This window comes from Anas acuta, chromosome 2 (genome assembly GCF_963932015.1).
Source record: "Anas acuta chromosome 2, bAnaAcu1.1, whole genome shotgun sequence".
Classification (NCBI taxonomy): Eukaryota; Metazoa; Chordata; class Aves; order Anseriformes; family Anatidae; genus Anas; species Anas acuta.
In genome coordinates this window covers 45,709,725-45,733,718 of record NC_088980.1, presented here as the reverse complement: position 1 = coordinate 45,733,718, position 23,994 = coordinate 45,709,725, and the positions used below count along the sequence as shown (strand labels likewise).

Here is a 23,994-nt window from a genome sequence, read left to right as displayed (position 1 = left end):
TTTCCCTTCAGAAGGCTCATTCTTTGTCTAACATGGCTGCAAAAAAGGAGTTGGTACCGTGTGAACTACAAGAATGGAGAGACAACACATTAAATACTCCAAGAAGCATTGTGCCTCTTCTCTAAATGTGAAATTTTATTTCTGATGTTGTAAATCCACTGGATTTTATGTTGATCTTACATGCAATCAGCCAGGAAGGAATCCAGGGAGATGCTAAGAAATACTCAAAAGTTTTTGCTCTTCTATGCACTGAAGCTGTAGTGGGTAACAGCACCATCAGATCAAAACCAAGGTGAAGCACTACACTACTACTATACCATTAAGGAACTGGTACTGCCATTTCCTCTGTTACACATTCTGTTTTATGTAGAAACTTGTCAACAGCAATCTGCCCTTTTTTCACAGTCATAATATTCCCTTGGAAAAAAAAAAATAAAGCAGGTAGTAGATGTACCATTTCCTCAGTTTCTGTGGTTGTGACATAAAGAGTAATGATGAGGAAAAAATAAGAATTTTGCAATCTACTCATAACCAGATTGCTGGAATCAGCAAATTTTCACGTACTGAGATGTCATCATCTGCAATCACCACTGTGAAAGCACCAAGAAACACTCAGCTTTGATGTCACTTGGATTTCCTGGTGCTGCATGTGGAAATGTGGATATATATGTCAAAATACCTTGCCCAATCTTGTTAATTAAGTTGGTGGAAAGTTGATCATTATCATGAAGAGATGGAATAAAGATATTATTGCTGTTCTGTGGTGGTTTTACTCAGCTGGGCAGCTGAGCTCCACCACAACTGCTCGCTCTCTCCCCCTCCTCAGAGAGAAAGGAAGAGAAAATACGATGGAAAGGGCTTGAGGGTTGAGATAAGGACAAGGAGATTGCCCAGCAATTATTGTCTTGGGTAAAACAGCCTCAGTGTAGGGAGATTAATATAATTTATTACCTATCACTAGTGGACTAGCAAAGCTAGAAACTGCGAAACTGCGAAAGCACACTAAAACCACCTTCCCCCCTCCACCCTCTAGAACCAAGTTATCACACCTGAGAGTGATGCCAAATAACCAGCTAGTGCTAAACACCACTTTTCATGTTTGATATGATTTCCCTAGCTAGTTCTAAAATGTGTCTGAATCTGTTTGAACTTTCTAGATCTTGATTTTCATCTAACGTTTCACAACCCTCCACTTTCCTGTTTCATGTTCTCTGCCCTTTTGTAGTTATGATACCTTTGACACAGCGCCAGGAAAGTCTGATCTTATTCTAACCCACGACCATTTGGTAGCACACAACAAAATATTCAAACATCTCCCAGACTTTTAAAATAACTAAAATACCAACAGAACTGTGCAAGGCAGTGCAATGGAGAACTGGGAGAGAGAGAAGCAAGGAACGTCATGCAAGAGTGGTGCTGGTGGTGATTCCTGCTGGCTTTTCTCCAGCCTGAAAAGTGGGAAACAACCCACAGAAACCACCTGCCGAAGTGACATCAGAAATCATGCAGTACTTTGATATAACTAAGAAAGAAAGGAAGAAAATAACATCAAACTTTGTTTTTTAATACTAAACTACTTAAGCTAATCTCATTGAGTTTGCGAAATGGTGAGTAATTGCCTCCAAAGAGCTGAAGAGTTTATTCACACTCCCACCAGCGGTACTTTGCTTCCAACTAGATGCTGAGGGCAGTGGTCTCCAGACAGACCCCTGTCCCTGGCAGCCCCAGGCAGCTTCCCAGCCCTGGGAACACACACTCTTGACAGGTTAGGCTCTTTGGCAAAAGGTGAGTGAAATTCAAAAGGTGTTGAAGATTACTTGACAATAATGAAGTGCTCTCGCAAGTCACACATGCTGTTGGACCTAGAAAACAATGTGCTTTAGGTACTAGAAATCACCTTTTTTATTTTTTTTTTTAACCACAGCACAATTTCTAAAATGTGCAGTTCAGGGCCTTGCTTGGAGAGAGAAATTTCAAAGCAAGACATGTGCCAACACAGCAAATATAGAGGCACACTGTGGTGGTTTCACCCAGCTGGGCAGCTGAACTCCACCACAACCGCTCTTTCACTCCCCTCCTCAAAGGGAGAGAGAGAAAAGAAAGTATGTTGGCAAGAAAAAGAAGAAAAAAAAAAAAAAGGCTCACCGGCTGAGATAAGGATAATATAATTAAAAAACAAGGAGGGGGAAAACCAAACAAGCAAGCAAAAGCCTCACCGAAGCAAAGAGAGAGAAAGCAGTAATTCTCTGCTTTGCATCAACGAGTAATGTTTGGCCATGTCCTGGGAAGCAGGGCCTCAACACATAGTGGTTGTTTGGGAGGACGGACATCTTTGTAATAAGAGGCCCCCTCTCATTACAGTGCAAGAGGTCAGTGCAGCAGGAGGGCAGGAGGTGCTCCAGGCAGGCAGCAGCAGTTCCCCTGCGGGCTGTGGAGAGGCCCCTGGTGGAGCAGGCTGTCCCCCTGCAGCCCAGGGGTCCCACATGGAGCAGATCTCCACGCTGCAGCCCCCCCGTGGGTGGAGGAGCCCCCGGTGGAGCAGGTGGATGTGGCCTGGAGGAGGCTGCAGCCCATGGAGAGCCCCCGCAGGAGCAGGCCCCGGGCCGGAGCTGCAGCCTGTGGAGAGGAGCCCACCACGGAGCAGGGGTCTGGGGGTTGCTGCCGCCCATGGGGGACCCGTGCTGGAGCAGTTTGCTCCTGGGGGATGGATGGACCCCGTGGGACGGAGCCATGTGGGAGCAGTGCTTGAAGGGCTGCTGCCTGTGGGCAGCCCCCGTGGGATCAGGTTGGGAAGGACGGCATCCCATGGGAGGGACCCCATGGGGAGCAGGGGCAGAGAGGGACCATGAAGGAGTGGCAGAGATGAAGTGTTAGGGGCTGACCACAGTCCACAGTCCCCATTCCCCTGTGCCGCTCAGGGGGAGGAGGTAGAAGAGGGTGTATGGGGGGAAAGTGGGTTTTGTTTGCTTTTAGTTTCTCACTTTGCAAGCCCACTAGTGATAGGTAATAAATTATGTTTATCTCCCTACACTGAGGCTGTTTTGCCCATCATGATAATTGCTGAGCGATCTCCCTGTCCTTATCTCAACCTTTGAGCCCTTTCCATCGTATTTTCTCCCCCTTTCCCTTTGAGGAGGGCGAGTGAGAGAGCAGCTGAGGTGGAGCTTGGCTGCCCATCCGAGTAAAACCACCACACGGTGCCATACCGCAATACCAGGGCTGCTCTGGCTGCACATGCAGAGCACAGCGCTGTGGGGCTGTTAACTCCACCCCAGCCAGAGCTGGTGCACACACACAGAAATTGCCGCAGAGACAAAATTGAGCCTATTTAGCTGGGGCAAGGTCATACACCTGCTGGTCCTGCTGGTCCTGGACCTAGCTCAGATGTCCCCACAACCATGCAATATAAACAGACTTCTCCACTTATTACAGCCTATTACACCAAAACATACCAAGGATCAGCTTTTGGAGAGTCATTCAGGTTCTCCTCCTGCTTTAGGGACAAGGACATTCCTGGACTGTGACAGCAGGGACAAGCTGAGTGCATGCATTTTGAGGGGTAAAAAGATCCCTCCTCTAGCTTTCCTAAGCTGATAAAAGGAACAACATCCAGCCCAAAGGGCAATCTTCGGGCTCATTGCCTTCCTTGCTGTTGAGTAAAATGATGACTTGGATACGAGCTAGCACCTGCACGCTTATTTCTAGGCCTGGCCTTGTACCTCCTGAGCTATGTTATTTCCAGGCTCCCCTTGGCTTGCAAACAATGTGTTAGCTCCTGCCTCTACTTCCCTCTCACCTCTTTGGACACGCTTCTCCACCAGTCTGGGTGCTGCACTGTCAGCCAGCTTCAATATCCCACTCACTTGTTCCACATTCTCTGTTTCTGCCCTCATCGTTTAGAGTGCTAAAAAAATCCTGGTGTCAGCAGATAATCTGTAAGGTAAGAGATAACACAGCGAGGTGAAAGACTAACCCACTCATCTCTCCACAGGAGGTGAAAACATGAAGTTATGAGTTAGCACTGCTCTTAATTCCAGGAGCTGTTTTAGCAACACTCCTACTCGCAGGTTTCAGCCTACTACATGTATAATATACTCTTCAGCCTTGAGTTTCCTTCCCTCTTTTTCATTCCTCAGGGGCACTTCCCTTAGCACAGCCTTCCCTCTGCCAAGGAGTGCTTCCTCCTTTTCAGAAGCCTCTAGCATCTTCATTTCTCTTCTGCTGTTAAGCAGGCCAGAGGATAAACCTTTGCCTTTGTCCCCAGCCCTTTCCCCAGAGCAGACCCTCCGCTTCTCCTTGTCTCCCTGCACGCTGCTGGCTGTCCAGAGCTGGAGCTGAGCAAAGCTGCCCCATACAGAAGGCTGGCAAGTGAAAGGGGAAGAAGCAGAGACATTGCTGAGTTCCTCTAGCCTGTCTCCAGCTCAAAAACATAAGCAATGTATTGAAATGTATTAAAATATCATCCTATCTTTGCCTTAGGAAATATTCACCAAGTTTTGCCTCATTACAGTGACAAGGGAGAGACTTTTATAACCCTGTAAATGGAGACACTGCTCTCTGTGCATCTTCTGTAGCCCCAGAGCCCACCCAGTGATATGGTGTTGCTACTGCTAGTACCAGCCACGGGCTGTGTGCTGAGTGTGCAAGGCCACAGGACTGATGCTGGACAGGCTCTCTTTGCCTGAACCCATCTTAACCTGCCCAAAACTTTATTTTTGCTTGGTTTAGCTGCAACAGCTGAGCAGGTGGCTATATTTAATTTGTCTTAGTTCTGCTTACCAATGTGGAGCACAACCACAGTTTTTATATAGATGGCAGTAACAAGTAGTTATTCTTGTAGAAAGAGACACTTATGACTCTAACATGATGCTGTACACAGTCCAGGTATGATAGCAGAGGCCCTGAGAAGTGGGGACACAAGACAAGGTGTAGAGGGATCCTTTTACAAGGGACCAACAGGGTGAAGCCACTGACCCTAGGGCTCAGAAGAGCAGTGGAAGAGTAAGCACTACACTTGTGAAAGGGGTAGAAACTACGAAGTGTGTATATAACAATTTCAACTACTACTACTATTATAATTACTATCGTCATTAAGATGTTTCTGTCCAGAAGTATTCTTGTTTGTTTGTTTGTCTGATGGCTTGTTTCTCTTTTCTTTCCATTTCTGTAATAATCAGATCTGGGCTAATAAAGATGTTTGGATTAGAGCACTGAGTTCAGTTACACTAGCATTAAATTCTTGGATTTATGTATCAGGTGTTTCCTTTTCCCCCTTAACAAAAGGATGAACATTACACTTGCCCCAAGGACCAGCCCAACTATCAGCATCTGTCATCTCAGTAGACAGACTTGGTTGCAGCATTGCAAATTTAAGAGATATGGCAACACCCTGGGGAAATCCAAAACAAGTCTGAGTGAGTGCACCTCCCCCTGAAGGCCTGGGATTTCACAGGTCTGTATATGATAATCGGTTTAAAGCCAGGTTCTGTCACAACTTTGAGATCCACCACTGAATTGAGTGATGGACTTGATACTTTTGAAGATTTGTATAAGATTTTTCAGGGTTGGTTGTCAGTTTTAGAAACATCCAGATTAACTCTACTTATGTCCTTCTTCTCTAATTTATGATAAACATATAAAAAAGAAAAGATGGACCGCCTAAATCAATGAAATTGTGTATTTGTGGCCATACACTGTAACCTCTTGTAGTTCTTAGACGAGAATTTTGGCTACCTGACACCCAAGTCTACTTTCTGGTAGGGGTGTTGCTCTTTTAATTAGAAACACATTATAACCCAAATACGTTCTGTGGTTATTGTATCAATGCAAACCCCAAATGCATTAATAAATTAACCCAGAGATGAGATACAAAACTTTCTGTGGTTTACAATTTTCTGCTGAAATGAACTCATAACACCACCAAATTCTTAAGCTTGCCTGCCTTCAACTTTCAGTTGGGAACATGAAAATCTCAGAGGCCTTCTCAAACTCTGGTGACCCTTAAATAACTTCCAGGCCCAGCTTCTTGGCTTCTCTCTCTCTCTGCCACTAGGTCCTTTCCTTCTTTCGAGCTGGAGGAGACAGCCAGATGTCCTCTCTCACCCACACAGTGGGGCTCCAATGCTTGTCAGTATGTCTTCCCTTCTTGTAAGGCATCCTCTTCTCCTTCACACTGTTTCTCAAGCTAGGTGATAAACTGTGCTTTCACTTGTGACAGCACTCTGACAACAGCTTTTCCTGGTTGCAGCCGATGTCCAGTGCCTCAGGCACTGATTTTTCTAGGCTTTTTTCTCAGACAATGTTAAGACACATTTCAGGACTGACTTCCCTGTTTCAGTGAATAAACAGAGGTTTGCGGGGCCCAGACCTACCCGACAGTCTCTTCAGTGAACTGGGTGAGGGGAGAGCACTGGATGGTAGCTGGAAGTGTCAGTGGTGAGCACTCTGTGGGTATTGAATATTTAATGCATTTAACACAGGAAGAAGGAGATAAGAAATGGTCCCTCATCAGTGTGAAAAACTGTAGCAGACAGTAAACTTCACCACTATTTGAGGACAAGTGCTAGTAGGATTGAAAATGCGTTGAGACTTTAAGTCTTATAAAATGGAGCATCCCTGTAAGATGTTAATTCCCCAAAGCAACATTTTGGGGATTGTTTGGTTTTGAGATTCCAGGTGAATCCAACTGCACATCAGGCAATGCAAAGAAACTTTTTAGCTGAGATCCACTTAAAGCTTTACTTAAGACTTTATCCTGACATATTTTAGTACAGCCCAGGGAAAAAAAACACCTTTCCATTGAATTCTCTTGATGAGCTGGCTTTTCAGTTGAAGTTATTTTTATCACTTTTATCACTTTTTATCACTTGCTTTCATCTTAACATTTAATCTCTTCCAAGAAGGACAGCAAACTGGTTTGCAGGCACTAAATATACCTGCATAAAACAATTACTGCAATGTGATCTGAGAGCACGACAAATAGAGAGGGACCTGGCTTCACATCCTACTTGCTAACAATGACATTGTTTTGCACAGTGGCACAGAGAGCTTGTCTGCAGCTACCAGTGCAGGTGTAAGATTTCTCATTTGTGGACCAAGATGTAAACTAGCTATTCCTTTCCTGTTATGAGACAGCAATTAGTACTACATTACAAAAAGAGAGACAGAGAATACAATAAAATTTACCACACTGTAGTACTGAAGACACCACAGCAATCCCCAGTTGGTGGGGATAGAGAACCGCACAGTCTGCGGTATCACAGATTCTGCAGTGTGGTTAGTTTGCCATGGACTGTGTAAAGGACATTTTGCTGACTTACCTAAGTCCAGTGTTTTTCTGTTATCTACAGAAGCTACTAAGGAAATGGTATCTCTGTCCTGTGAGTAAAAGCTCTTGGGAGCTGATTAGGGACAGATTGAGTATGTCCTTAAATTGCTGTAACGTGGCTAGCAGTTGGCTTCAGACTGCTGAACTCCCTCTCCACGGGTGGTATTCAAAGAAGGTAAGGAGACTCTACCAGATAGCTGCACAGGAGTGAAGGGCCAGTCTCTGAGCAGACTGAAAAGTATTTGGGGCTGGTTGTGTCTTTAGGAGTCAGTTTCATTGAGGAGCCCTGCAGATAGCCATGAAGGAAAATCCTATAAGACTCACATTTCAGAGATGCCTAGTCTAGTGCTAGAAATACTACTGGAATCTGCAAGCATGTCATAAGGCCAGCACAAAATCCACCAAGGGATGTAGGTACACAGACCTGAATTTATCCAATCTACCCTTGATGTCTACTGCTACCAAGTAAAATAAGCACCTTTCCTTTTCATGTAAACTTAGCTTTTCATAGGTGGCCTCTGAGGTTTTGTTTGTCATGTTCCAGGGCTCAAGGTGAAGACCAAGAACCAGAAGTACAAGGGTGCAGCTACAACACATGGGAATTGTTCCCCACCATCATGCATTGCTTTGGAGGAAAACAGTTCATAAACCAGGTTCCTAGAACAAACGTATGCTTGATGATGTTATTCATAATCTTGGCACTTCAGCTTCCTTGTTGCATAGTGGTTATAACTATATAGATTCATCTCATAAATGCAGTGAGAACAACACCGTAGTATCTGTGAAGAAATCACGTTTTACGCTAATCAAACTACAGACATGATTATGAGAGGGAAAAAAAAAGAAGAAATTGCAATCTGAGAAGTATCTGGATGGCATACATTAAATAAATCCTGGTCCTGCACACCTGTGAAGTAAGAGTCCCTCTGCTGGATGATGGCTCCTGCAGACTGACCAAGGCTTTTTGATGTGTGTACCCAAGAGGTTCACATGAAGGGCAAATCGTGTAGATATTTCCTAGTAAAGTTCTTCCTGTTCTCTGCAACTCAGAATATCTTAAAAATATGTTGATCTCACGGTTAACTTATATCTCAGTTGTCAAGTCTTCCCCTGGGCTTTATGAAACGCCCCAAAGCTGTGTGGCAGTACTGAGACTCCTGAGTGGCTGACAATGCAACTTTTACATGCCATCAATAGCAACCGTGTTTTGCTTTTATGGATCTTCCCACCTCTTCTAAAACATGATGGCTCTTCAAAACGTGTGCATGGCTATGAGGACATAGTGGAAGAGGAGGATGGCCTTTGCAGCATCACTTCTGTAACATGATGTGGAACATGTACCGTGTTCAGAGGTGTAAGCAGGGTGCAGTTTTCGTAGTGACTCAGTAAATCTGTTCCTGCATCTGTTGTGGTTCATCAGCAGAACTGATCTTTACCTCCGTAGCACAGGTCTCTTCTTCTTTAGCAGAGGATGTAGACAGCATCATCAGGCTTACCTGATAAAAAAACAAGCTCAGCCCCAAAGCACAAAAATCTAAAATATTTGCTTTGATATTTTTTTCCAAAATAAAAAGTAATTTATTGTCACCAAAAGCCCCAGAGATTTCATTCAAGGTATCCGAAACGTTTGTTTGGACTGTCTAATCCAGTTTTATCGATGTAAAAGCTGGCTGTCTAGTCTGAACTCATTGCCTAGGCTCTTTCTGTCGCTAAAGAGAGATGCCTCCATATGGTGGTCCATTCTAGCCTAAGGTGGCATAGCTTAGGACAGAGGCAGTTACCCTCTGCAAATACCTACCTCTATCTATTGACTATAGAGGGAGCCCATAGACTGGCCAGCTGGCTACCAGCTATGGGTGCAAAAGCCAACTCCTACAGCCTGCAACACGTAGCTTGAAGGACTCTGGAATGAAAGAAATGAAAGCAGAACCAGGCAGAGAACCAGGGGAGCTGGCTATCTCTGTTTTCCCTTCCAGGAAGTAGATCGCTGTTTATAGCACTTACCTGAAAGCAGAAAAGAGTTACATAAAATGGAAGCTTTTCAGTTGAGTCAAGGCAAGGACCAACATTAGGACTCTCCAAGTACGGTTATAAGCTGTGCCTGCTTTGATGTTTTTACCTGTTGGACATCTCAAGAGAAAATGCCATAGTATAATTGTACATGGGCATCTGCAAATGTTTATAATGCAGCGAATGTTTACAGAGCAGCACTGTACACAGCAAGAGCAGTTTTCATTATCTACCTAATGCTAACAAATATTACACAGAAATACTGAAACAATTACCTATAATAGACCTTGCAAATTCTTCCTGTGTGCCCCTCCTCGTGCTCAACCAAAGCTGCCACATGCCCATCCCTGAAAGCATGAGGAGAGTCAGCAAAATTTTTCTACAGAACAAAACATCTACTTCACTTGTTTCAGGTTTGCCAGTAGTGGTGTTATGGCAGCTTCCAGAAAGTCCCAGCTGAGTAAGACGCAGACAGTTTTGCTGCAGCAATTTTTCTTTTTTTCTTTTTTTTTTTTTTTTTGATTCTTCTCTTCAGCAGTGCTTCCCTTTTTATAGAATTTCAATTGATCAGCATAGTAAAGTTCATGTACTCTTTTCTTCCCTTCTTAACCTGCCTAATTTAACAGATGCAGAACCCAAGCATCTCTCTACTTTTACAGGGCAAGCACTCTGCAGCTAGCAATGTCTCCCAGTTTGGGAGGTTTTTATCTAACTGCTTTCTTTGCTTCCACTTCCTAGGAAGTTCTTTGAATTGGTTAAGGTTCACAAAGTTCACTAGTCCCTTACAGGAAACATGCTAAGAATAAAATTGTAGAAAAGAAGTCTGAGAGCTCTCCAAAGATTATCTAGTCCTTTCCCAATGATTTTTCACAGGGCATGCTTTCTAGACTGATGAATATTTCACTCCTTTTCCTGGATCTCTTCAGAATCCCTGGAAAAGGGATTTTCAGGTTGTCCTATCCTTTCTAACAAGCCCTATCTTCTACAATAAAAAAAAAAATAATAATTTAGCTAAATACAATTTAAAAAGTGGTTCCAGGTGCTTAAAACTAAGTGTTCAATATGACATGCTTCTCCTCTTTGAATCTTTCTTCTTTCCTTTATTTTCATCTCCATCAATCTTTCTGAAGCATTTCAAATTATTTTCACAAGTGTTTTGGAAACAAACTGTGCCTGATTTTCAAAGGTCAGAGCAATGGGAGCTCAGGCAGCTTGAAAACACTGTCTACTTGTTTTCCACCTGAGCACTCAAGACTGGAGGGATGAAGAATTAGAACTCTTTCAAAGCAACGTGTACAAAACTGTGCTTTCTTTCTCAAATGCTAAGTCATGAGGTCACCATTCTCCATCCCAAGAATCCATTGAACCCACTATGCCACGCTCAAGACCCCTGCTTACCTCACGGACTGTGAAGCTAGCATCTAACTCCAACAATGACTTCTTCTGGGATTTTTCCTAGACTGGTCTCAGCAAGAGAGAAAACGGAAACAGGAATTTATCCATTCCTGAGATACTTCAGATTTTAGCAATTCTGTCAATATATGAATTCTTGCAGGTTTGTATACAATTCCTTCATCCACACATGTTTAGAAAGCACTGTCTGCATAGGGTGCTGTCCACACAACTATGTCTTTTTCCTTCTCGTGCATGGGAGGTATTCAAGTCCAAAGTGCTGCATTTGCTAAGTTTCCCAAACTTCTGCCATCACTTACATGTTGGTTCTGCTATTTTCAGCAGTAGCTGTTTTTTTTTGTTTGGGCAAACTGATAGAGCAAACAAAAAGCAGACTCCAGAAAGCCTCTGAAAAACACAAAGGGAAGTGTCAGTGTCACAAGACAAGAGGGCAGGAGAAAACAAGCACTCCCTCTGGTACCCCTGGACATTTATACCCACCCACAGCCCCTGGGCAATGTACTTCACTCAGGAACTGAGACAAACCCTTTCTCTTGGTGACCACCCCCCTTTCTCATAGGGCAGTAAAAGTGAAGTGTCCTAGACAAGGATTCTTGAAACTGCAAGCTAAGCATTTCTTTACCCAAGACAGTAGCCCACAAAAGTTTAAATTTACAAATTAAACTGCTGAGCTATCAGCCTATATCTTGAGTAGGAAATGGTAAAAGAAAACATGATTTCAAATTCAGACTGCAGCTCAGATGGAGGTGGGATGGAGAGAAAATGTGGGTTGAGTCTCGCTATTACACACTGTGTTCCTGTAGGGAAGGCCCCTTCTGCCCAGGCTTTAAGTTTTTCAGTGGTTTGCAGTCTGCATTTACAGCAAAATCTGCACACTCCCCTCCAGATCAACAGGAAAAGTTGATGCTCTTTCAGCCACCACAGAGACCCCTCTTCCTAACGTCTCGCTTAGGCACACCTTCTGCGACAGCTCACGGCTCTGTGAACCTCTTTTATACTCCCTGCAGTGTTAGTGATCAGGTTATCTATCGCTGTGTCTATTGAAACTCCACATAGATTTTCTAGGAAATGACAAAATCCGGCTATAATTTTGGCAAAATCCAGCCTTATGCTCTCTGAGTAATACTGCAGGAAGCCACCCAGCAGGGAGAATGGTCAACAGCTGCTGCTAAATAGCTGCAAAATGCAAACATGTAGTTTTGCTATAACTTGCAATGACAACTTAACAGGACCCCTCAGGGGGCAGACAAGTGGACGTAATATTCATCAGTCCTGGTTTATAATGGTCACCTACACAGGCATCATCCGTCACTCCAGCAGCTGGGGATTGTTGATGTAGGGGTGCCAATGGAATTGGTAAAATAAATGTTTCAAAAGAAAGTCCATGATGACAGCCTGTGCACTCAGCTATACTTCCTGTCCTGCCTTTGAAGCATTACCAATTCTTACCTCTTTCTCCCTATTGCTTTCAATCTTCCTATTGCTTCTCAATTGCTGCAATGCCACCACATCAAAAAGGGAACGAGCTGCAGGTTCCAGCCATCCTCACACGACAGCCTCCGAGAACCACAAGTCATTACAAATGACTTTCCAAACCTCACAACGTGTTTGAGGACGGGTATGCATCCCACAGGACAGTGTGGTGTGGACTGCATGAGCTGGTCTCACAGCTGGAGGGAAGGTAGCTCCAGCACCACCGTGCTCTGCCTGACCTACATAGCTCGAGGAAGTGTGTGCTAGCTCAAGGCCCTGACCTGTTTCCCTTCACAAGACTCACAAGAGGCAGGTGTGATGCTGTCTAACATGGCATGTATGGTATAGATGTATTTTTTAGATGTATCTTTTTGCTTACAGGTTCTTTCTCACCAGTGACAACAAAAGGGAGAACTGGGAACCACGTAGAAATTATGTAGAAGTCAGTAAGAGACCACATGAATGAAGTCTAACTTTGTGGGATTGTTTCAACAGTCATTTTGGAGACCTGAATATAATTTAAAAATCACACATTCTGTATGCCAGATATTTTGTACCACTCTCTGCTGAGCTACAGAATCATCTAGAGCAGCTGCAAATACTTGCTGTCCTGAGAACATGATTGAATTTAACCACCTAGCCTTAACCCTGTAGAGAAATAAATAGTTTAGGCACTGAATTTCAGCAGAGGCAGAAAAAGTACACACCCACTTCATCCCTCTGTTCAGAACTTGGGTTGGAAACTGATCATTTTCAGAAAGAAGAACTGTGCCCTTGATTCTTGTAATGTTTTGCAACAGATCACACAGGAAGTGCCGTTTCCTATTTTCAGATATAGGGTTTAACTATATGTTTGTTCACAAAGACGAAGGCGACACGGTCTGATAAAACAAGCTTGATAAATCAGTGAGTAGCTCATTTTTTTTCTCTTATATGTGAATGTGTAAATACAGATTCAAATTTGTTGTGTGGGGGACGCCTATGTGTCTAATGACAGTGGGAGCAGAACTGCTAGAGGTGCTGTCTGTAGTAGCAATTGGGTCTTGTAACCAGCTTCCAGCTCAGGATAAGGCTAAGTGTAAGAGTTTTGAAGTGTAAGAGAATTGAACTGGACAAATGGTGGAGAAAATTAGTTTCTAGAAATGTCTGGAGTCTTGCTTTTGAAACTGTTCTGGGAGGTCAGTAGCTTGAAAATGTATTCCTCTAGGGATATGAACTGATCAGACATCAAATCCTTCACATTTATTCTAGCCTTTTGAAATCTAAGCCACATCTTGTTCTATCAGGTGCAGACGACAGATGTCCTTCATCGCTATCCTATCACAGTATTCACAGTTTCTTTGTATTATCTGAGAATTTAACACACTAAAGGTGTTTTATCATTATGACTTTATGAAGGATTCTTTGGGATTGTTTCCTCTTTTAAGGTGATGTCTCTGAGCAAGCAGAAAGTCTGTACTCTATCTCTCAACTACAGGTACCAGTGTTATGGCCAGCCAGTAGCTTGCAGTTACCTTTCAATGAAGTTTTACATGGGTAAAATTCATCAGTACTTTGCTGAAATTTTACCACTCACACCTCTGCTTTGATAAACGAGACTTGCTACTTGGGCATCAGGAAAAAAGCTACAATAGTATAAGAACAAATATATATATATATATACACACATATATTTCATTCGGTATATTAAATATACAGCTGTAGCAGCAATTGCTTGGAAAGCATGTAATATCTGTCTTGGTTTCTCTTTCTCAGATTGCTTATTTTGAGTGCTGATGCTACTCCTTCACTGTACATTTATTTAGATAAAAAAACCTACTTCTTTTGTCTTGCAACCGCAGAACTAACTTCAGAAGAGCTCAGAATTTTCAGAAGGCTGCCTTTCTGTTTTTTATGGGGAATGGAAACAATTGGATCCTGAGCATTCATAGAGAATTGAGTCTGTTTTTCCAGCCCAAAACATATTTTTAGCTTGAAAGTTCTGCAGGAAGGGAAAAAATAATCAGGTGTCAGGCAAGCAGCTCCAAAGGGAAGAAGTGTCTAATGCTCAGCTGCTAGAGGAAGAGGTTTCCAAAGTGAGGTTTGATTTTAGACGGGACTGTCTCTCCCCAGTGATATCCTGGAAAGGATTCCTGTGGTTTCTATCACATGCCACAATGTGTTCGAGGGAAAGTATCAGCTCAGAGTCTTACAAATAGCATTTAGTTTGTACTTCTACATTTACCTTCAGCTTTCTTGGTACCTCAAGAAAAGTGTGAACAAATGCTTGCTTCCCAAGGTATCTCTGGTCCACACATGGACTACTCTGCAATTTTGCTTGTCCAGAGACTCCTTCTGGAAAGACCAAGGCAATGCTGAAGGGACAGAGCTGCTAGCAGGAAACAATGGTCACCTCTCTTACAATGCCTGCTCTGCTATTTGTAGGGTATTATTTTTCTCCATTTAGGTTCCGTTTTTAATCAGTGCTACGACACAATTCTCTCTCTTCACAAAGTGCCCTCAATACTGCTGACATACCTGTAAGCTGACCACAAGTCATTAAGTTATTTCTTTTTCTGTGTGACAAACTGCCATTCGTGAAAAGGAGAGGAGCAAGGAGTAGCATTTTGAGAAGAAAAACCTTGTCTCGGGCCCTAGAAAGGGAAAGGGAATTTGAGGGCCATTCCGCTTAGAGATGAGCAGCTCCATTCATGTGCTTGTGTTCCTCTATTAGTTATGACTTTGGTGAGGAAACGCTGTCCAAATCCCACTCAGGGCACAGCAGGCTCAGCGAGCTGTGATGACTGCCATCCCCAAATGAATCAGTGTGGCAGGGCAGGGGCTCTCTGAGCTTGAATGGAAATGCCTGATAATCATACCGGCTCCTAGACACTCCTGTAGCAGAAGGTGATAGTGTAGAGATAACAGCTAATACTCAAAAGCTAGCAAGGCTTCTCTCGAGGCAGCCCAAATACCCACATACAACAATCTGAAAGATGTGATTTAAAGATACATTCTCATTGCAAGAATCTCTGACAAGAGCTATGAAGACTGGCAGTAGGTATTGAGATTGCCATCACAAGGGTATACTATTGGGTATACAGCCAGTGGGAGAGTGGGCCTAATAAAATAAGGCCCCAGAAATGTGCTGTTAATAGCCACAGGCAGACCTGGAGCAAATTGTTGTGGCTGCCTCACTTACATCTGTTTCCCAGGGAGCAGGTACTTGGAACAAGGCTTGGTCACACTTCAGAGTATCAGACTTCTTGGAGACTCAGAACATAACCAGTCCTCTGAGGGGAAGCAAGAGTGGCCTCTTATTGAACTACTCGTATTTAGATGCTTTAGAGGGAACTGAAAAGAAAATACCCCTTCTCTCAGATTTCAAGCTTATATTTGACTTGTTTGCCGGCTTTGGCAGAAAACGTCTAGAATTTCTGTTAACAAACAAAACTACTCTGAAACTGTGAGTCAGTCCGCTGTGGTGTTAGCAGGACGGTGGGACAGTGATGGCCTCGTGCAGTCCATCGAGCCAGCAAGAATGCCCTGCAAATGAAAATCCTTATCCTTAAGACTTCCTGAATATTTGTAATTTCAGAAGAAATTAGCCAAACAATCACAAGCCCGCAAATCAGAATCAGAAAAAGACTGTTTATACTCACAGCACAAGAACAGAGATAAAACTGGAGATCCCTTTGCTAACACACCCATTTCTGAAGGCTCATGACCAAACCCTTTCAGAGCCAATGCCAGACTTCCTGTCAAGGGCTACAGCTTCCAGAAAAGACATTCCTTTCTGCATGAAAATGGAAACTGGAAAAATGGTTAAAGATAAATGAATCAGAAATGAAATGCAAACAGCTTGTTCCAATATAATTTCTTAGCAAGATCAGTTTTCAAGAGCTCTTGGTGATTAACTTTGCTTGTGTGCAAAGGATAAGGAGTGTTTTAGAAAGCATTTCAGAAAACATTTTCATGTTTTGTGCTTGTTGAGAAGAGGTGGATCTGACTTCTCTCCCATGCAAAAGCTCGGAGATTTCCCATCAGGTCATAGACAGAAACCAAAATAACCACAGCACATGCTGTATTTGTGGGCAGCATGAATATACATTGTACAGGGAAAGAGCTGCATTTTGGCAGTGGGTAGCTGTACTGGGCCTGGCTCACACAGCGCTGTGTTTTACATTTATGACTACAGCTGGGAGGGGTGACCCATACTGACCAAAAGATACATGTATTCCTTGTCATATAATGTTGTGCTCAGCAATAAAACTGTGCTGGAGGTTTTTCAAAGCAGGTATTGCTGGAAGGATTGTAGGGAATCTGTTTAGTGTGAGGTGGCAAATGCATCACCTCTTTTTTCGTTTTGTTTCCTTCACCTATCAAACAGTCTTTATCTTGATTCACAAGTCTTTCTCACTTTTGGCCTTCTGATTCTCTCCCCCATCCCACTGTGGGGGGTGTAAGTGAGTGACGGGATTGGGGTTTAACTGCTTGTTGGCCAGGGTCAACCCATCAGAGAAGGTAAGACTTGGACAACAGAGAAGACAAATCACAAGAGAACCAGTTACCTTCAGTTCTGTGATCCCCACAATTATATTCTGATGTTTTTACATCTCAAAATAAGTTCCAAAGTAGATAACAAAAGCCACAGCTCAAAATGGATGACTACGGTAATTAAATTGAGCTTCAACCAAAAAACAGACCAGCAGCCTGCCTCAGCGCCACTCCAACCACGGGCTGAGCTCTTCAGCTCCATTTAGTCTTGCAGAACTCGAGTGCAGAGAGTTCTGTGAAGTGATGTTTTTGACAATGTGGTCTCTGCAAAAGACATTTGCAGACTCACAGGGCAGACCTCTCCGCTGTTAAAAAAAAGTGCACAGCAGGGCTGCAAACAGGAAAGGAGCGATCATTGCTGCATTTTGCGAGGGGTCAGAGATGACACAGCAAGTAGAGGCAGGAGCAGGACCTGAAGATTTCTGTTTCAGAAACAGTCTGCTGCCTTGTCAAGAGAACAGGCATCATTCTGCCATGAAAATGCACCGCCTGATGAAAGCAGTCATCATGATACCCTCCTCAGCCCTCAAAAAAAAAAAGTGTAGGTACTTTCCCAAATGGCAAGTAAGTCTATTTGAGTGGCTACCAAATGCATCAATTTCCCCACTTGGTGACTGGGAAGCACCTTAGGTCCCTCTTACACCTGTCTTCACAAAATCCTATTCCCAGCTCCTCACAGGAGATGCAGAAATTCTTTTATTTTCTCCAGGAGCCCGTGAGACGACATTTCTGCTCAGCTTTTCAGAGACCAAATTACACAAACCTACACTTCAGCATCTGGCTCCCAGGCCTACCAGGGATTTGGGAAGAGGGGCAGGTGTGGTGGCAGGAAGGGAAGGGTTTGGTGGCATCCAAGTCTCATCCCTTTACCTGCTTGCACTGTAACAGAAGTGGCCAAGGACTTCCACAGCTCTGTTGCACCACTTACCTCCTAGACTGAGACTCTTCCGTCTCAGAGGAGCTCCCTCCCTCTCACAGCCCCCCAGCCCAAATCAGGGGGACAGAGATTTTGGGCAGCCCTTGCACTTCCTCAGTTACTGTGCTGCAACTGCTGTGAAGTTGCCACGTCACATATTGATCGTCAGAACTGTGACTTCAATAAAATAAAATAAGGAATCAGGAAATCATTTGAGCAGGGGTATTAGTTCAGTAAAAGCCTGAACAGAGGTTTAAATCAAATCCTGAGAGAACTAAAAATTCACAGCACTGTAATTTTTTACTTTCTTTTGGCAGTTGGTCTATATGCTATGCTGACAGCAACTGAAACCAGTTATGCCATTCGAGAAGGTGTTGCCTACCAATTCTTTCTATTGTGATTTTCTCGGCAGGTCATCAACTGAGTGTGCTCAGCATAACCTGCACAACACAGGGCTCCACAACATTTTTATTCCAGAGTTACTGAAGACCAAACCAGTTTCATGACCTTGGCCTGACCAACACCCTGCAGACCAACACCGTGGACTTGCTGCTTCTCCAGCTGGGTACGTTTAGCTCCCCTTGCCAAGGGGCATTTCTACACCTCCACTGACCCCACTCCCAGAGGCCTCAAGGCTCGAAGCCATGAGTAACCTCAACAAGCAGTGGTCACTGAGGGTTTACTGGTGCCAGAGAGCCCTTGTGGGTGTACACCTACACCTTCCTGCTGCCTCCTCTTCCTTGGGTGAGGCTGCAGAAGGGGCAGGCAAAATGATGAGGTGGCCAGGCCCTGTCACTGTGTTTCATTCCCCTGACTACCAAGCTTGCAGTTTCCTGCAGTTAACCACCCTTCTCTTCCTTTCCAGACCAACACACCATGGAAAACGATACTATAGGCTTCCTTGACATGGCTACAACAACAGAATTTGACTATGGCGATTCAGCACCATGCACGGGGACGGAGGAAAAGCACTTTGCAGCTAATCTTCTGCCACCACTTTATTCTTTGGTGGTAATATTTGGCCTCATAGGCAACGTGCTCGTTGTCCTTATCCTGATAAAATACAAGAGATTGAAGAGTATGACTGACATCTACCTGCTCAATCTGGCAATTTCTGATTTGCTCTTTATATTTTCTCTTCCCTTTTGGGCCTACTATGCTGTTCATGACTGGATTTTTGGGGAAGCGTTGTGCAGAATTCTCTCAGGTGTCTACCTCCTCGGCTTCTACAGCGGCATCTTTTTCATAATCCTGTTGACCATAGACAGGTATCTGGCCATAGTGCACGCAGTGTTTGCTTTGAAAGCGAGGACAGTTACCTACGGCATCCTTGCCAGCATTGTCACTTGGGCTGTTGCTATGCTTGCCTCTGTTCCTGGGATAGTATTTCACAAAACGCAGAAGGAAAATTCACGGTATACGTGCAGTGCTCATTTTCCAAGTGATAGCTCAATAAATTGGAAGTACTCCTACATTTTAAAGATGAACATCCTGGGACTTGTCATTCCAATGTTCATTATGATTTTCAGTTACTCTCAAATTCTAAAAACATTATTGGGATGTAGGAATGAGAAAAAACAGAAGGCTGTCAGACTTATTTTTGTGATCATGATTTTTTACTTCATCTTCTGGACACCATTCCATATTGCTTCTTTTTTGCATACGTTTCAAAGTTCATTTTTTGACCCAGATTGTGAAACCCAAAGTAAACTGGAGAAAGCAATCCAAGTAACAGAAACCATTTCAATGATCCACTGCTGTATCAATCCTGTGATCTATGCATTTGTTGGAGAAAAGTTTAGGAAATATCTTTATAACTTTTTCCGAAAGTATGTTGCAGCTCACCTCTGCAAAAAATGTCCATCTGTTTATCGTGAAAAGTTAGAAAGAGTTAATTCCACATTCACACCATCCACTGCAGAACATGACATCTCTACTGGACTGTAAAAATACATCAAAAGACTATCTGGTAGATATTTGCATTCAGGACTGCATGACATTATTGAAGAAATTTATGTCAAGCACTAATAAAAACTTCATGACCCTCAATTCTTGTGGTTAATCCCGTGGATTACATTTTTTTTATATATATATTCTTAAACTAACAGAATCTACCATTTTTCCAATAATTGTTAATGCCATAGCTGGATCACATCAAGATTTGAATAGGGCCCAGAATAGTTTTATTCTGGTGGTTGGACCCAGTTCTGTCCGATGAAAAAATGCTCATGAGGTTTACTGAGGGGAATATAATGTTGAAGAGACCAAGGAGTAATAAATCATCTTGCAAGAAGCATTTGCAGCTATGTGAACAACACTAGCTCAGGAGGAAGCTTTGAGGATTGATGTGCCTGCTCAGTATATACCGTTAAGCAAACACCTAAAATACTGATTGCTTTTGGAAGTGACAGTATTTCTGCAACATAGCCAGCCATCTAGTATTGGGAAGCTTTCAGTCTTCTTCATTTTACTCCTCATTCCCTTATGTTCCCTACATGAATAAGAGATGTTTCCACGAAAAGGATGAATATGAAATATAACAAGAATACATCTCTCCTCTGATGGGAGAGTTGACTGACCTTTATGTTGCTGCAGCCATTTAACCCACGGATTTATCTGTTAGTTAATAGTGTAGTTGTTTTTAAACGCAATCCTTTCTACTATAGGCTAAGGTTTAGTGTTTTTATTTTAGGTCTTTAATTTTATGCCAACCATATCAGTGTTCAGTTGACAACATTTTCCAAAGTGGGTTTAATGGGTAACATTGTGATTTTTGTGGGTGCAGTTTTACACGTAACTGCACACACCGATTTTACTGACTGCAAAGAAGTCAATGTTGCGCACCCCCCAAAAACATATCATATTCCTCCAAGGAAATCAGCACTTGTCCAATAAAGGTACATCAGCAAAGATCAGCAAGGACAGAATTAAAATTACCTTGGTATTTGCTGTGCAAGATTCTGTATGAAAATATCAGGACCCTCTGGAGGATTTTGGAGACCATGAGCTGAGTACTGGGTGGAGGCCTCCCTAGTTCTGGATATATAAATCACATGTGTAGAGGCAGATTTTGTGTGGCAGATGCAGAAAGCATGTCAGGGTTGTCTCCTGCATGCTACAAACATGTCCTGGACATACACAGCAAGTCTGCTAGCTGGGAAACACTTTTAGAAAGACAGCAACCTTGGAACTACAAAAGCAACCAACTGTAGGGGAGATACAACTCCTTGCCTTCCCAGGAGAACAGCACTCATTGCCTCTGGTGCCGCTATCAGGACTGCACCCTTACTGAAGACTTGAGACCATTACTCACTGGTGTCTTATGGCTATACATTTATGCCATTATTGGGAACTTTCCTGTAAAAGAAAGTGGTATTCTAGGACATGATACTAACTTTAAGGTGTTGCTTTAAACTGTAAGGAAGTGCAGGTGAACAGTCCTTATGTGAGTGAACAGTTTGCTTTGAGGGACACCATTCATGCATGCAAGCAAGGCCTTGCTCACAGAAATCTGCAAGGACAGGTTCAACCAACCTCCAGGCAACACGAAGATGGAAGAAGGGACTCCACACCACTTAACATTAGGCATGTGACAGATGCCTACGTTGACAGCAAATCTCTTCAAGATCCTACAATGGACAGTAAGGGGAAAGAGACACTTGTGTCAGAAGCAGACATGATTTAAATGGCATCTGGGGGAGACAACCTGTCTGACTGCTCCCCTGTGAGGTTAATAGCCACAGATATACAAAGGAAAGACCAAAACTATGCTCACAGTAAACTTTCTTAATTGGAAATATTATTTTTCCTTTCTTTTGTACCTTTTACTGCACAAAAGTGAAAGCACCTTTTTAATGTTACAGTATAAATTAGATCAGTTTGATACAAAGCCTGCTGTAGCCATGGTATTTCTAATGCTGTGCTTTATTTTCATAGAATCATAGAACTTTGAATGCTTGTCTTGTTGGAATTACGTTCCTTCCTATTTTTGTGTTAATGAAGTGAAACTAATAAAATCTGTGTCTGAAAAGTGAGGTATACCTTGTAGCCCATGTTCTTCTTGCAAGTAAAAGGGCATCAGCTCTGCTCTCAGAATGGAGGCAGAAAAAAGATGCAATGATGGACTTCAACCCTCACAATACTACACTTTGACATGAAGCAAACCACAAAACCAAGCAGGGAATGGTCTGCACAGTCCAGAAGCTACTGTACTGGCATGGCTTTTATCCACCAGGAAGCTTGAGAAGAGCACATTCCAATGGGCTTTGGGAAAAGCTTGGGAGAACATATTTTAAATGGGTGACGTCTGTCAGGTAGGAGAAAGAGGGCTGTGTCAGTTATAGACAGGAAAAGGGGAGGAATACAGGAGGGAACTAGAAGATGGCACTTTTGTCTTGACAGGAAAACAAACCAAACCCAACCCAACAGGATCAGCTTATTGTTACGTTACGTGCCCTGGCAGGATGAATCCAGATCAGTCAGAATTCATTGCACATTCATTGCAGAAATCATTCAGCTTCATTGCAGCTTTGCAATGAGACAAGCAAGGCATTAATATGCTCTAGGTAGCTTTGTTGCAGGCTGTGAGTCTTGACAAGTCAGATGGGGCTGCAGTATGGTGTAGCTGCAGGCCAGGTAGCTCCAACATAGGGTAGCAAGACTTCAAGCAGTCTGGCCATAGCAGGACAGAGCTACCCATGGGGAGGGTTTAGCAAGATCCCAGGCCCTGTGAAAAAGGGCAAATCGCCTTGGCAGAGAGGTGGGGAGAATTTTTGTGTACAAAATACATAGACATTTTGACACAAATATTCCGTAATAAGATCTGTGGGGAAAGTATTGAGATGACGATGCAATATATATGTGTGTAAGAGCTAGAGAAGCAGGCAGAGATTCAGAAACTGTGATGAACTAGAAGTAAGTTAAGAAAATGGCAGGACACCCCAGGACTGTAATTACAACAGAGAAGAAGCTAATGCAAGGAAGAACCACTGCAGTGCTTGGGAGGCATCTGACCCTCTCTGGGGAGATACTGAGGAAACAAAAGTAAGCATTTGAGAGAATGTGCAAGTAGAACCAGAAAACCAAAGATTCAAGACCCTGTGAATGCTACAAGTAAAATGTTGGTTTTAAACAAATCTAGGACCACTATATGGAAACTGTTAGAAGTTCAAAACGTTTGGCACTGAACTACTTTCGAGAAAGCATCTCTCAGGCATTATATTCCACACGACATGCTTATCAAAGGAAACTCTGTGTGTCTTTGACAAATATCTGTGCACAGCCCCCAACCCAATCAAACAGATTGGTTTAGGTACAGGACAGGACAGATCCCAACTTTTCTGCGGGGAGATGCTGCTGCCACACATTTAGAAGCATGAGGGGGAGGAATTCCCCAAGCAGCAAAAGGTTGTGCTGACTGTCAGGCCACTGGCAGACTTCCTAAAGGGCAAAAGGAAATGTAGAAAAAGTGCATATATGGTATCAGTGAGCGCTAAGCAATACTCAGAACCAACCACCGGATTTATTATCACTGGCATTGGTTGGTCTGTGGCAAAGAGAAGCAGTGAAATTTCTGGTAACCAGTGCATGGGGGTGTTCCTGTTTTATGACTTTCTTATTTGCTAACCCAACTGTGACCTTACGTGTACATATCTTACATGAAATAAAGGTAAATGGAGTGTAAAGGAAGAGAAGTAGATGAAAATGGACAAATATGGAAAAGTAGTGGCAAAATTTGTGAGGATGACTTTATTAGTCTTAACGGGGGCTAAGAAAGTAATAGCCAGAGTAATAGGAAGATCAGAGTACAAACGCTTCAACATATTCAGGATGTTAAAAGATTTAGGCAAATAACAGAGACTTTTAGTTAAGAAGCTCCAAAATATCACTCCTTCCAGTAAAAATTGTAACAGGGCTAAATGCAAAGAACATAACAATAAATTCATACCATATCTTATTCGAGTTAACAAAAAAACAAGGAAATGAAGTGACAGGTGAATGACATGATGCTGATCAGGTTAAACAGCACAGCAGACTGATACTGCTGCATTTTGAAGTTTAGTTTTACAGCTGTTTCCAACTACTGGTACCTACTGAACTTCCAGTGGCTACTGTGGTTACTGTGGCCTGAGAAGGACTGCATCTTTATAAAGTATAGAAAAAAAAAATAAGACTGCAGGGGAAATAAAAACAAACCAGTAAATTCTGGTGCATTTGGAATACAAATAGCAATAAGCTAGACCCAAACAAGTAAGGATGTTTGTCTAGAAACAAGAGTCAAAGGCATTGCTTTGTACCCACATTCTGGTGACACTTGCCT

General features: G+C 43.1%; 1 protein-coding gene and 1 long non-coding RNA gene across 2 annotated transcripts; one reads left to right on the top strand and one right to left on the bottom strand.

The window, feature by feature from the left end:
* Positions 1-5,663: 5,663 nt before the first annotated feature.
* LOC137852648 (uncharacterized) lies at positions 5,664-11,206 on the bottom strand. Its single transcript, XR_011093967.1, has 4 exons — positions 10,736-11,206; positions 9,332-9,457; positions 9,126-9,230; positions 5,664-8,823 (listed from the first exon to the last, which is right to left on the bottom strand). It is a non-coding gene; the product is annotated as an uncharacterized lncRNA (long non-coding RNA).
* Positions 11,207-12,970: 1,764 nt separating this feature from the next.
* LOC137852645 (C-C chemokine receptor type 5-like) lies at positions 12,971-21,709 on the top strand. Its single transcript, XM_068674579.1, has 3 exons — positions 12,971-13,129; positions 18,088-18,240; positions 18,541-21,709. Exon 3 carries the CDS (start codon positions 18,552-18,554, stop codon positions 19,620-19,622), a length of 1,071 nt encoding a protein of 356 aa, XP_068530680.1. The 5' UTR covers positions 12,971-13,129; positions 18,088-18,240; positions 18,541-18,551; the 3' UTR covers positions 19,623-21,709.
* The last annotated feature ends 2,285 nt before the right edge of the window (positions 21,710-23,994 follow it).

Bases quoted from the DNA above. Each gene is read 5' to 3' on its own strand.
- LOC137852645 (XM_068674579.1), top strand. From the start codon at position 18,552: ATGGAAAACGATACTATAGGCTTCCTTGACATGGCTACAACAACAGAA.